The sequence below is a fragment of the Bombina bombina genome, chromosome 5 (genome assembly GCF_027579735.1).
Source record: "Bombina bombina isolate aBomBom1 chromosome 5, aBomBom1.pri, whole genome shotgun sequence".
Classification (NCBI taxonomy): Eukaryota; Metazoa; Chordata; class Amphibia; order Anura; family Bombinatoridae; genus Bombina; species Bombina bombina.
This window is the reverse complement of record NC_069503.1, coordinates 505,134,030-505,146,411: the sequence shown is the minus strand read 5'-3', so window position 1 is coordinate 505,146,411 and position 12,382 is coordinate 505,134,030. Positions and strand designations below refer to the sequence as shown.

Here is a 12,382-nt window from a genome sequence, read left to right as displayed (position 1 = left end):
TGGAGCAGGAAAAACAGTAATACATTTAATAAACTGAATACATAAACAATGATCTTAAAGCTATCGAACAATTCAGTGCCAGGCAAATAGCGCATGTAATGGCATTGTCTCTGGACACAACCATTAGGGGTCATCACAACAACATTATCCTGAAAGAAATTAGGGGAGATAGTAGTGGCTTTCCTTACAACAGTAAAAATTGTTAGGGACAAATTGCAAAATCAATACTAAACTTTCTAAGGCACCAGACAGCATTGTAAACATTTTAGAATAAACCATATATACAAGTATGGAGACGTCCTTAAATAATAGGTCCATATATATTAGCCCATGAGCCAATCCTTTCATTATCAATTTATGTTAAGTCAGTTTCCTGTGTCCCATAAGCCTATAGATACAACCTTGAGCCAGTCTACAATCAGTACATACTAAAATACTTTACTTAAAGTTTTATTATGGGGAACGAAGGACTTGGTGAAGATCCGGGAAAAAAGGGTAGGGATTTAGTGTCGATGAGAACATGCAATGACCTTTCGGTCTCTTTGGGGTTTGCCTTGTGATCTTCCAGTGAAAAGAATGCACTGGGAGAAAGGGGGATCCGTGGCATTTAATGTCACTGCCTGTGTCTTGGAGATCTGGATTGCATTGTCTGTGGAGCCTTCGGTTCTTGAGCTAGTTGATAGGTAGTAATTATTTTCTGTTTGTTATTCGCCGTTTCCCATCTGTTGGGGGAAGTCAGGGGGTCCTGCTCTTGAGTGTTTGGTTTTTCTTGCTGGTTCATCATTGGGGGTGTCTCAAGGTTTAGGGCCCTTCAGAAGTCAGCCATTTCTGAGGTATCCTTGCATATCAGTCTTTTATCTTCACGGATTACTATCAGTTGTGTTGGGAAGCCCCATCTGTAGGGAATTCTTTTGAGTCACAGGAGTTACGTTAATGTGTTTATTCTTTTATTTGCTGGAGGGTTCTATGTGAGAGGTTGGCGAAGATCTGGACTACTGTCCCTCTAAATGTTATAGGTTGATGCTTTCGAGAAAGGCCCAGTATTTCTTCTTTGTCGCTGAAATTTTTTAATTTGATTATAATGTCAGGGGCTGAATCTGGCGTTTTTTCGGGCATAACGCCCTGTGGGATCTATCCCACGGGATGGGTTCAGAGGAGTTAGAACCTTTTAAGTGGGTGAAGACTGCATCCACAGAATTCCAGAAACAGAGGTTCCTTCTTCGAATCCTTCTTCCCAGATCGTCAACTTTGTCATATAGTGAATTCAGTGAGTGTTGCTTAGCTTCATAACGCAGTTGTAGTTGAATAAATTCTTCTCTTATGGAGTCATTCCCATCTTCCAGTGCTTCCACTCTAAACCCCAGTGTGCCAACTCTTCTCTCTTGCAGGCCCGGACTATATCCACTATATCTTGTTTAGATGGGAGATATGATAGTACAATTGCAGGAATATGTATTAAATCTTGAGTGGGGGGTTTTGTGTTTGAGGTAGCAACTGGAGATATAGGGGCATTGGGAAGTGCTGTATGCTCAGTTGTTGTGGTCTGCTCTAAAGCATTAAAATATGAGGTAACTGAGTGGCTTTTGTTGGGTTGAGACCTATTGGTGTTGTCTTGCTTGGGTTTCTGCTTTGACGCCATTATATTTTGAGGAGTCAGAGAATAGGACCTGATCAAAGTATAAGCAGAATTCCAGCATGGTTAGATGAGCTTTATATTCAGGGCTATACAACCTACAGGTTATGTAAGAGTTCTTCAAAGGGAGAGGTTATCTTAAGCTGTGTAGCGTTGTTAGGTAGAGGCCCTTCGATGGGCTAATAGCTGGTAGGCTTATATGCACAAGATGAGTGTTCCTTTTTTTCCCCATTTCTAAGTAATCGGGGGGGGGGGGGTTGTATGGAACTGCTTAACGTTCTATTTGCCCCTATCCCCAAGAGCTCCTTTTTGATTTAATCTTGGATGTGAGCTGCCTTAACTTTTTTGCCTCTGACTATAGTGTTGCGGTCTGATTATTCCTTAAATTGTGAGACTTTCTGAGGCATCTAAAGTTAGGCTGCAATCTGACCGCGTGTTAGAAAATATATGTCCCTTAGCAGGGTCCTAGGGGGTGCTCCCCGGCGTGACTCACTGCTCTATTCTAGTCTGTAGGTCCTCTGAACTCCGGGGATTATCTATTCAGCTGTGCTGATGCGCCCGGTTAACTGACACGTGGCTCTTAGCGTGATACGTGGGGCCTGCTTAGATGTTAGGAGCCATTACGGCTGCATGTACCGCTGAGGTCTTTTCTCCGTATCTCCTGTGTGGAAGCCGCCATCTCTGGGACTCAGATGCCCAGAGTTGGTGGTGCATTTCGAGGATTGTCCCACATTAATTGTTAATATGATGTCCACATAGGCATAGCTCCGGAGTTACGCCACCATCTTGGTTGCAGCCAGCTTCGCCCCCCCCCCCAATCAGGGCTTTTATTTATTTTTTGACTGATGGTGTGAAGCAGCTTAGCATACATCATGGAGAATCGTAAGGCTTATAGGTTACAGGTTATTTTAACGTACAGATTATTTTATGCATATGGATGCATGGATGTTTTTAATTTAATTAAGTGGTTATTTTGTTTTCTATTTTATGCATATGTATGCATGGATGTTTTTAATTTAATTAAGTGGTTGTTTTGTTTTGTATTTTCTGGGAATTTCAAAGGAGTTGAAGGTGTTTATTTCTCTTGTTAAGTGTATCCAGTCCACAGATCATCCATTACTTATGGGATATTAACTCCTCCCCAACAGGAAGTGCAAGAGGATTCACCCAGCAGAGCTGCTATATAGCTCCTCCCCTAACTGCCATTACCAGTCATTCTCTTGCACCCAACGAATAGATAGGATGTGTGAGAGGACTGTGGTGATTATACTTAGTTTCATACCTTCAATCAAAAGTTTGTTATTTTATAATAGCACCGGATTGTGTTATTCCTTCTCTGGTAGAATTTGAAGAAGAATCTACCTGAGTTTTTCTATGATTTTAGCCGGAGTAGTTAAGATCATATTGCTGTTTCTCGGCCATCTGAGGAGAGGTAAACTTCAGATCAGGGGACAGCGGGCAGATTAATCTGCAAAGAGGTATGTAGCAGCTTATTATTTTCTGACAATGGAATTGATGAGAAAATTCTGCCATACCGATATAATGTAAACTCAGCCTTAAATGCAGTAGCAGCAACTGGTATCAGGCTGTCATGTATGTATATTTTACACTTCAGTATTCTGGGGAATGGCACTTCACTGGAATTATACTGTATGCATAAAACTTTAGCCTAATTTGCAGGGACTAGCAACAGGCTTTTTAATAACACTCAATTTATTAATGTTAAACGTTTTTTGCTGGCATGTAAAATCGTTTAATTTTCTGAGGTACTGGGTGAAAAAATGTTTTGGGCACTATTTTTTTCCACTTGGCAGTCGTTTTATTTAATTTATGACAGTTTACTGATCTCTCTCACTGTTATGTGTGAGGGGGAGGGGCCTTTTTTGGCGCTTTTGCTACGCATCAAAAAATTCAGTCAGAAGTTTATTGTCTTCCCTGCATGATCCGGTTCATCTCTACAGAACTCAGGGGTCTTCAAAACTTGTTTTGAGGGAGGTAATCACTCACAGCAGAGCTGTGAGATTGTAGTTGACTGTGATAAAAAAACGTTTATTTCTGTATTTTTTTTTTTTTTTCTGCTATCAGGGTTAGTTATCCTTTGCTAATGGGAGCAATCCTTTGCTAAAATTGTGTTTTTTACAAAGATTTGATGCTATAACTTTTGAGTTTATTAATTTTCAACTGTCATAACTTTTTCTGTGCTTCTTATAGGCACAGTACGTTTTCATATTATAGTAAATTACTTGAAAAGTATTTCCAAGTTGCTAGTTTATTTGCTAGTGTGTTAAACATGTCTGATTCAGAGGAAGATATCTGTGCTATATGTGCTAAAGCCAAAGTGGAGCCCAATAGAAATTTATGTACTAACTGTATTGATGCTACTTTAAATAAAAGTCAATCTGTACAAATTGAACATATTTCACCAAACAACGAGGGGAGAGTTATGCCGACTAACTCGCCTCACGTGTCAGTACCTGCATCTCCCGCTCGGGAGGTGTATGATATTGTAGCGCCGAGTACATCTGGGCGGCCATTACAAATCACATTACAGGATATGGCTACTGTTATGACTGAAGTTTTGGCTAAATTACCAGAACTAAGAGGTAAGCGTGATCACTCTGGGGTGAGAACAGAGTGCGCTGATAATATTAGGGCCATGTCAGACACTGCGTCACAATTTGCAGAACATGAGGACGGAGAGCTTCATTCTGCGGGTGACGGTTCTGATCCAAACAAACTGGATTCAGATATTTCAAATTTTAAATTTAAGCTGGAAAACCTCCGTGTATTACTAGGGGAGGTGTTAGCGGCTCTGAATGATTGTAACACAGTTGCAATACCAGAGAAAATGTGTAGGTTGGATAAATATTTTGCGTGGTACGGCGGCGAGTACTGACGTTTTTCCTATACCTAAGAGACTTACTGAAATTGTTACTAAGGAGTGGGATAGACCCGGTGTGCCGTTCTCACCCCCTCCGATATTTAGAAAGATGTTTCCAATAGACGCCACCACACGGGACTTATGGCAAACGGTCCCTAAGGTGGAGGGAGCAGTTTCTACTTTAGCTAAGCGTACCACTATCCCGGTGGAGGATAGCTGTGCCTTTTCAGATCCAATGGATAAAAAGTTAGAGGGTTACCTTAAGAAAATGTTTGTTCAACAAGGTTTTATATTGCAACCTCTTGCATGCATTGCGCCTGTCACGGCTGCAGCAGCATTTTGGTTTGAGTCTCTGGAAGAGACACTTGAATCAGCTCCATTAGATGAGATTACACACAAGCTTAAAGCCCTTAAGTTACCTAACTCATTTATTTCAGATGCCGTAGTACATTTAACTAAACTTACGGCTAAGAATTCCGGATTCGCCATTCAGGCACGCAGAGCACTGTGGCTAAAATCCTGGTCAGCTGACGTTACTTCTAAATCTAAATTGCTTAATATACCTTTCAAAGGGCAGACCTTATTCGGGCCCGGGTTGAAAGAAATTATCGCTGACATTACAGGAGGTAAAGGCCATGCCCTGCCTCAAGACAGAGCCAAACCTAAGGCTAGACAGTCTAATTTTCGTTCCTTTCGTAATTTCAAAGCAGGAGCAGCATCAACTTCCTCTGCACCAAAACAGGAAGGAGCTGTTGCTCGCTACAGACAAGGCTGGAGACCTAACCAGTCCTGGAACAAGGGCAAGCAGGCCAGGAAACCTGCTGCTGCCCCTAAGACAGCATGAATCGAGGGCCCCCGATCCGGGAACGGATCTAGTGGGGGGCAGACTTTCTCTCTTCGCCCAGGCTTGGGCAAGAGATGTCCAGGATCCCTGGGCATTAGAGATCATATCTCAGGGATACCTTCTAGACTTCAAATTCTCTCCCCCAAGAGGGAGATTTCATCTGTCAAGGTTGTCAACAAACCAAATAAAGAAAGAGGCATTTCTACGCTGCGTACAAGATCTTTTATTAATGGGAGTGATCCATCCGGTTCCGCGGTTGGAACAAGGACAAGGGTTTTACTCAAATCTGTTTGTGGTTCCCAAAAAAGAGGGAACTTTCAGGCCAATCTTGGATTTAAAGATCCTAAACAAATTCCTAAGAGTTCCATCGTTCAAAATGGAAACTATTCTGACAATTTTACCCATGATCCAAAAGGGTCAGTACATGACCACAGTGGATTTAAAGGATGCTTACCTTCACATACCGATTCACAAAGATCATTACCGGTATCTAAGGTTTGCCTTTCTAGACAGGCATTACCAGTTTGTAGCTCTTCCATTCGGATTGGCTACGGCTCCGAGAATCTTCACAAAGGTTCTGGGTGCTCTTCTGGCGGTACTAAGACCGCGAGGAATTGCGGTAGCTCCGTACCTAGACGACATTCTGATACAAGCTTCAAGCTTTCAAACTGCCAAGTCTCATACAGAGTTAGTACTGGCATTTCTAAGGTCGCATGGATGGAAGGTGAACGAAAAGAAGAGTTCTCTCTTTCCACTCACAAGAGTTCCCTTCTTGGGGACTCTTATAGATTCTGTAGAAATTAAGATTTACCTGACAGAAGACAGGTTAACAAAGCTTCAAAATGCATGCCGTGTCCTTCATTCCATTCAACACCCGTCAGTAGCTCAATGCATGGAGGTGATCGGCTTAATGGTAGCAGCAATGGACATAGTACCCTTTGCACGCCTACATCTCAGACCGCTGCAATTGTGCATGCTAAGTCAGTGGAATGGGGATTACTCAGACTTGTCCCCTACTCTGAATCTGGATCAAGAGACCAGAAATTCTCTTCTATGGTGGCTTTCTCGGCCACATCTGTCCAGGGTGATGCCATTCAGCAGGCCGGACTGGACAATTGTAACAACAGACGCCAGCCTACTAGGTTGGGGCGCTGTCTGGAATTCTCTGAAGGCTCAGGGACAATGGAATCAGGAGGAGAGTCTCCTACCAATAAACATTCTGGAATTGAGAGCAGTTCTCAATGCCCTTCTGGCTTGGCCCCAGTTAACAACTCGGGGGTTCATCAGGTTTCAGTCGGACAACATCACGACTGTAGCTTACATCAACCATCAGGGAGGGACAAGAAGCTCCCTAGCAATGATGGAAGTATCAAAGATAATTCGCTGGGCAGAGTCTCACTCTTGCCACCTGTCAGCAATCCACATCCCGGGAGTGGAGAACTGGGAGGCGGATTTCTTAAGTCGTCAGACTTTTCATCCGGGGGAGTGGGAACTTCATCCGGAGGTCTTTGCCCAAATACTTCGACGTTGGGGCAAACTAGAGATAGATCTCATGGCGTCTCGACAGAACGCCAAGCTTCCTCGTTACGGGTCCAGATCCAGGGATCCGGGAGCGGTTCTGATAGATGCTTTGACAGCACCTTGGACCTTCGGGATGGCTTATGTGTTTCCACCCTTCCCGATGCTTCCTCGATTGATTGCCAGAATCAAACAGGAGAGAGCATCAGTGATTCTAATAGCGCCTGCATGGCCACGCAGGACTTGGTATGCAGATCTAGTGGACATGTCATCCTGTCCACCTTGGTCGCTACCTCTGAAACAGGACCTTCTGATCCAGGGTCCCTTCAAACATCAAAATCTAATTTCTCTGAAGCTGACTGCTTGGAAATTGAACGCTTGATTTTATCAAAACGTGGTTTTTCTGAGTCAGTTATTGATACCTTAATACAGGCTAGGAAGCCTGTTACCAGAAAGATTTACCATAAGATATGGCGCAAATACTTATATTGGTGCGAATCCAAGAGTTACTCATGGAGTAAGGTTAGGATTCCGAGGATATTGTCTTTTCTACAAGAAGGTTTAGAAAAGGGTTTATCCGCTAGTTCCTTAAAGGGACAGATTTCAGCTCTGTCCATTCTTTTACACAAACGTCTGTCAGAAGTTCCGGACGTTCAAGCTTTTTGTCAGGCTTTAGCTAGGATCAAGCCTGTGTTTAAAACTGTTGCTCCACCATGGAGTTTGAACTTAGTTCTTAATGTTTTACAGGGGGTTCCGTTTGAACCCCTTCATTCCATTGATATCAAGTTGTTATCTTGGAAAGTTCTGTTTTTAATGGCGATTTCCTCGGCTCGAAGAGTCTCTGAGTTATCTGCCTTACATTGTGATTCTCCTTATCTGATTTTTCATTCAGACAAGGTAGTTCTGCATACTAAACCTGGGTTCCTACCTAAGGTGGTCACTAACAGGAATATCAATCAAGAGATTGTGGTTCCATCTTTGTGTCCTAATCCTTCTTCGAAAAAGGAACGTCTGCTACACAATCTAGATGTAGTCCGTGCCCTGAAATTTTATCTACAGGTAACTAAGGATTTTCGACAAACGTCTTCCCTGCTTGTCGTTTATTCTGGTCAGAGGAGAGGTCAAAAAGCTTCGGCTACCTCTCTCTCCTTTTGGCTTCGTAGCATAATACGGTTAGCCTATGAGACTGCTGGACAGCAGCCTCCTGAAAGAATTACAGCACATTCTACTAGAGCTGTGGCTTCCACTTGGGCCTTTAAGAATGAGGCTTCTGTTGAACAGATTTGCAAGGCTGCAACTTGGTCTTCTCTTCATACTTTTTCCAAATTTTACAAATTTGACACTTTTGCTTCTTCGGAGGCTGTTTTTGGGAGAAAGGTTCTTCAGGCAGTGGTTCCTTCCGTATAAAGAGCCTGCCTGTCCCTCCCGTCATCCGTGTACTTTAGCTTTGGTATTGGTATCCCATAAGTAATGGATGATCCGTGGACTGGATACACTTAACAAGAGAAAACATAATTTATGCTTACCTGATAAATTTATTTCTCTTGTAGTGTATCCAGTCCACGGCCCGCCCTGTCACTTTAAGGCAGGTAATTTTTCCATTAAACTACAGTCACCACTGCACCCTATGGTTTTCCTTTCTCTGCATGTTTTCGGTCGAATGACTGGTAATGGCAATTAGGGGAGGAGCTATATAGCAGCTCTGCTGGGTGAATCCTCTTGCACTTCCTGTTGGGGAGGAGTTAATATCCCATAAGTAATGGATGATCGGTGGACTGGATACACTACAAGAGAAATAAATTTATCAGGTAAGCATAAATTATATTTTTTATTATCTTTATTTTTTATGTGACAATATATTCTACAGCACTATGCAAGTGGAGTTGTTGGAGTTGAGTCCAATGAGTGCTGATATTAGGCCTGGTCAAATGAGGAGGACATGTTTCTGGTTTGGAAAATTGGTCTTGGGTGTACCTTAAATAATTGAAAACTGGGGAAGAGTCTGAAAGAGTCGCACAAGGCCGGTCCAATGCAAGAGACATCCTGAAGATGGGAGTGGGAGGTTGTGATGACAGATGTTAAGATGTGTAGGTCAGAAGCAGCAGAATATACTTAGATGAGGCCACAGACATTGCAAGGAACAACATTGTGGAGAGCTTTGTAGCTGATGGCTAGAATTTTAAATTTGATGCTGAAGACTAATGGAAGCCAGTGTCAAGCTGTCTCTATAAATGGACCAAGTGGGACCATGAGACCCAGTTGGCATTTGACAGAAGTGGCATATAGGGAGAGGATATCTCAGGTAATAGTGATTTTTTTTCTTTTTAGAATAAATTACTCTCATGGGGTTCATCAGCTGTGTATCAGCCTGCTATTTAGACTGTAGTTGACGGTGCCGTGGTTTGGGGGGGTAGCATGATTTCTTAATTACAGTGCATTGTCTTCAGCTGGCCCTGGGGACGCGATTATTGTTTGATGGGTGTTCAGTAATACTTTTGAGCTATTATGTGCCTAATAGATATATATGATGCTGGAAAATCTGCCCATCATACAAATTGTGAGTTATTTTACAGATATAGTAAAACCATACAAAAATCACTATATCTAAAGCCTTATTTCTACACATACTGATGTTAATAAGTGAGAATAGACTGTATTTATTCATGCATTGATTTATTGTTAGATTTTAATTATTTTTTTTCTCTTCACAGTACTGCATCTGGACTGATGGTTTGAATGCTTTACTTGGGAGGGACATGATCAGTGACCTAACACGGAATGACTTGGACACATTGCTCAGTATGGAAATAAAGCTTCGCCTTCTAGACCTGGAAAATATTCAAATTCCTGATGTTCCACCCCCTATCCCAAAAGAACCCAGCAATTATGATTTTGTTTATGACTGCAATTGAGACAACTGGAACTTTTCAATTGTAGATGTCGATAACTTATAACTGGAAATAACGTAACTGGAAAGAATACAAAAATCTTAAATTGTATTTCTATAAAATTCACATGGCGCATTGCTCTCACCTCTCACAAGGTCTTTCCTTCTTCACATATCCAGATAATGTTGTTTGGCAGATATTAAAATATCCCACTGACTTGGTGACAAGTCAGAGGCGAATATTTGATCCCGGCACTAGATTCTATGTTACTGATGCTTTAAACAATATATAACAAGGACTATAATGAGCTCCTACAGAAGAGTTGTGTTTCTGGCTTTACCTGTTGGGGCAAGCGAAGGAAAAATGATAGACAATTCTTCTGCTGCTTCTGGTCCGAGGCACAAGAGGATTTAACTAAGGCTACTGATATCATAAACTGCTTCCGTGCTTTGCATTATTATTTGCTTTCGTTGTGCTAACTTGCTTGCAATGTGGAATTTAGCTAGATTTAGTCAAATGGAAGACTTGACTTTAATTAGTTCAGACACTGCATTTCGATTACAACAATATCTTCTTCAGGTCAGAGCTTTCATTTACCCATAAGCAGATACTGTTTGATGAAGCCAGTATAAAGACGTTTTACCTGATGTACATATTATTTTTAAAATGCACACTGTCACGGAAATGATCAAAACAGTTACACCTGAATATCTTTGTCAGAAAATCCCTCTTGGACGTTACAAGCATTATATAGAGCTATGTGTAGTGAGTTCAAGTTTAAATGCCAACCGTATAAAGTTGTCACACTAACATGCAAGCAATACTGACTATGTCTGCACTCTTCCAGCTCCTGAAACTCTCCAAGTCTTAAAGCAATGTATTCTTCAAGTCAATAGATACCATGTACTATTCAGTTCTTCCTCTATTTAACTGTAGACAATAATATAAAATAAACTAATGTGGTGTCTGTCTTTTTGCAAAGTATAATATGGAACTCCCACAATTTTTTTTTTATCCTCCCAGTCAAAGGACCATGGTTATGGTTTTAAAAAAAATGTCCTCTTTCAGATTTGTTCAGTTATATTAATTTTTATAAAGAATTTTTTTAACATTTTAATATTGAATCCATTAAACTTTACTAGTCTATGAGAATCAACATGAATGTTAATAAGTAAAGAAAATATAAATAATTTTCTGCAAAAAACGATGTTGCTTATTCAACTAATGACATTTTAGCATTTGTATAAAATGTGCAGATGTGGCAAAGAATTATTTGTTAACAAATGTGCCAAACGTTCACCATCCCTACCTGTGCACTGCCATATTGAATTCCTAACAGTAACTGTTCAGTGCAACCTTATATACAATGGTTACATGATTAACCATAGTCACAAAAATCTATTAATTTCATCTATGATTAAAAAAGTGTAGTCCTGGAACTATGGAATTTTACTTTTCTGAAAGAGGACCTACTGAAGGTAATAATTAAGGTTATCTAGATAATTTATTGAACTTTATAATCTCCAGTGTAGATGATCTTTGTTGAAGATTTTTTTTTTTTTAATGCTGAAAATGCCAAACAGTAGTCCTCACCACATAAATATTGTGAAAATAGATTGATATCCCAAAAAAACAGCCTTTTGTGTTTGTAGAAATCTATGAGCTATGTCTCTATGGTGAGTAGAGCTAACTTTTCAGGTCTGAATATATAAAAGGAAATCTTGATCTACAAACTACCAGTGCTGCCATGTGCCGACCAACATAGAAGAACCAATGATTTTTTTGAGGAGAATATTTACTGTAGTATGAAAATGCATAGAGAGGTTGGAAGCATGAAACAATACAAATATTTTAAGTGAATTTGAGACTCTTAAAAATAAAAATAAAATAATCCAGATTTAATATCCGTTTTGGATTGTTGCTAAAAACATATCAATTGGACAAGTTTTGTCAATCTGAATAACATTTCATATCGGTTTTGGATTGTGGCTTGAAACATATCAGATGGACAAGTTTTGTCAATCTGAATAACATGACAGTGCATAAAAAATCATTAGGTATTGAAGGTTTTTCTTCCATTTCTCAAGGAGCAACGCTGATGTTGCATCAACTAACTTGCAGATTTTCTATTTATTTAATATATGCAGAAAGGAATTGAACATATTCCATTCCGTGACATTGAGCTGATGTACATATTTATATCATTTCATAATAAACAGTACATGCTTTTCTTCTATCTCTTTTTGTCTCATATGGTGTGATTTATTTTTCATTTTCTAAGTTGTAGATTATAAGCCTAAAGGGATATAATACATTTTGAATTGCTTTGTTAGAGACAATAATGTGTAATAACTTCCTTTTTATTCCTATATATTTTAATGATTTATTTTAAATATATTTTTGAGCCGTCAACATTTGAACAACAGAATAATAGGTACAAGTTGCACATCCGGATAGATCCAACTTAAATTTAAATACAACTTTGACTAAACTGTCTTTCATTATTTAAAAAAAAAAAAAAATCATGTTTAGCTTTAGTTCTTTCATATACATGTTAAAAAACATTGAGCATAATGTCTCTATTAAGGGACACATATCTGCCCTATTACTGGTAGTCT

The 12,382-nt window shown here is 40.1% G+C and overlaps 1 protein-coding gene across 1 annotated transcript in view; it reads left to right on the top strand.

The window, feature by feature from the left end:
- The window catches only part of ELMO1 (engulfment and cell motility 1), a 1,021,083-nt gene extending 1,009,083 nt beyond the window's left edge, over nt 1–12,000 (top strand). Inside the window, exon 23 of the mRNA XM_053714416.1 lies at nt 9,588–12,000. Coding sequence (XP_053570391.1) covers nt 9,588–9,788 — 201 coding nt within the window. The 3' untranslated portion in view covers nt 9,789–12,000. The remainder of the gene's footprint in view (nt 1–9,587) is intronic.
- Nucleotides 12,001–12,382: the final 382 nt, after the last annotated feature.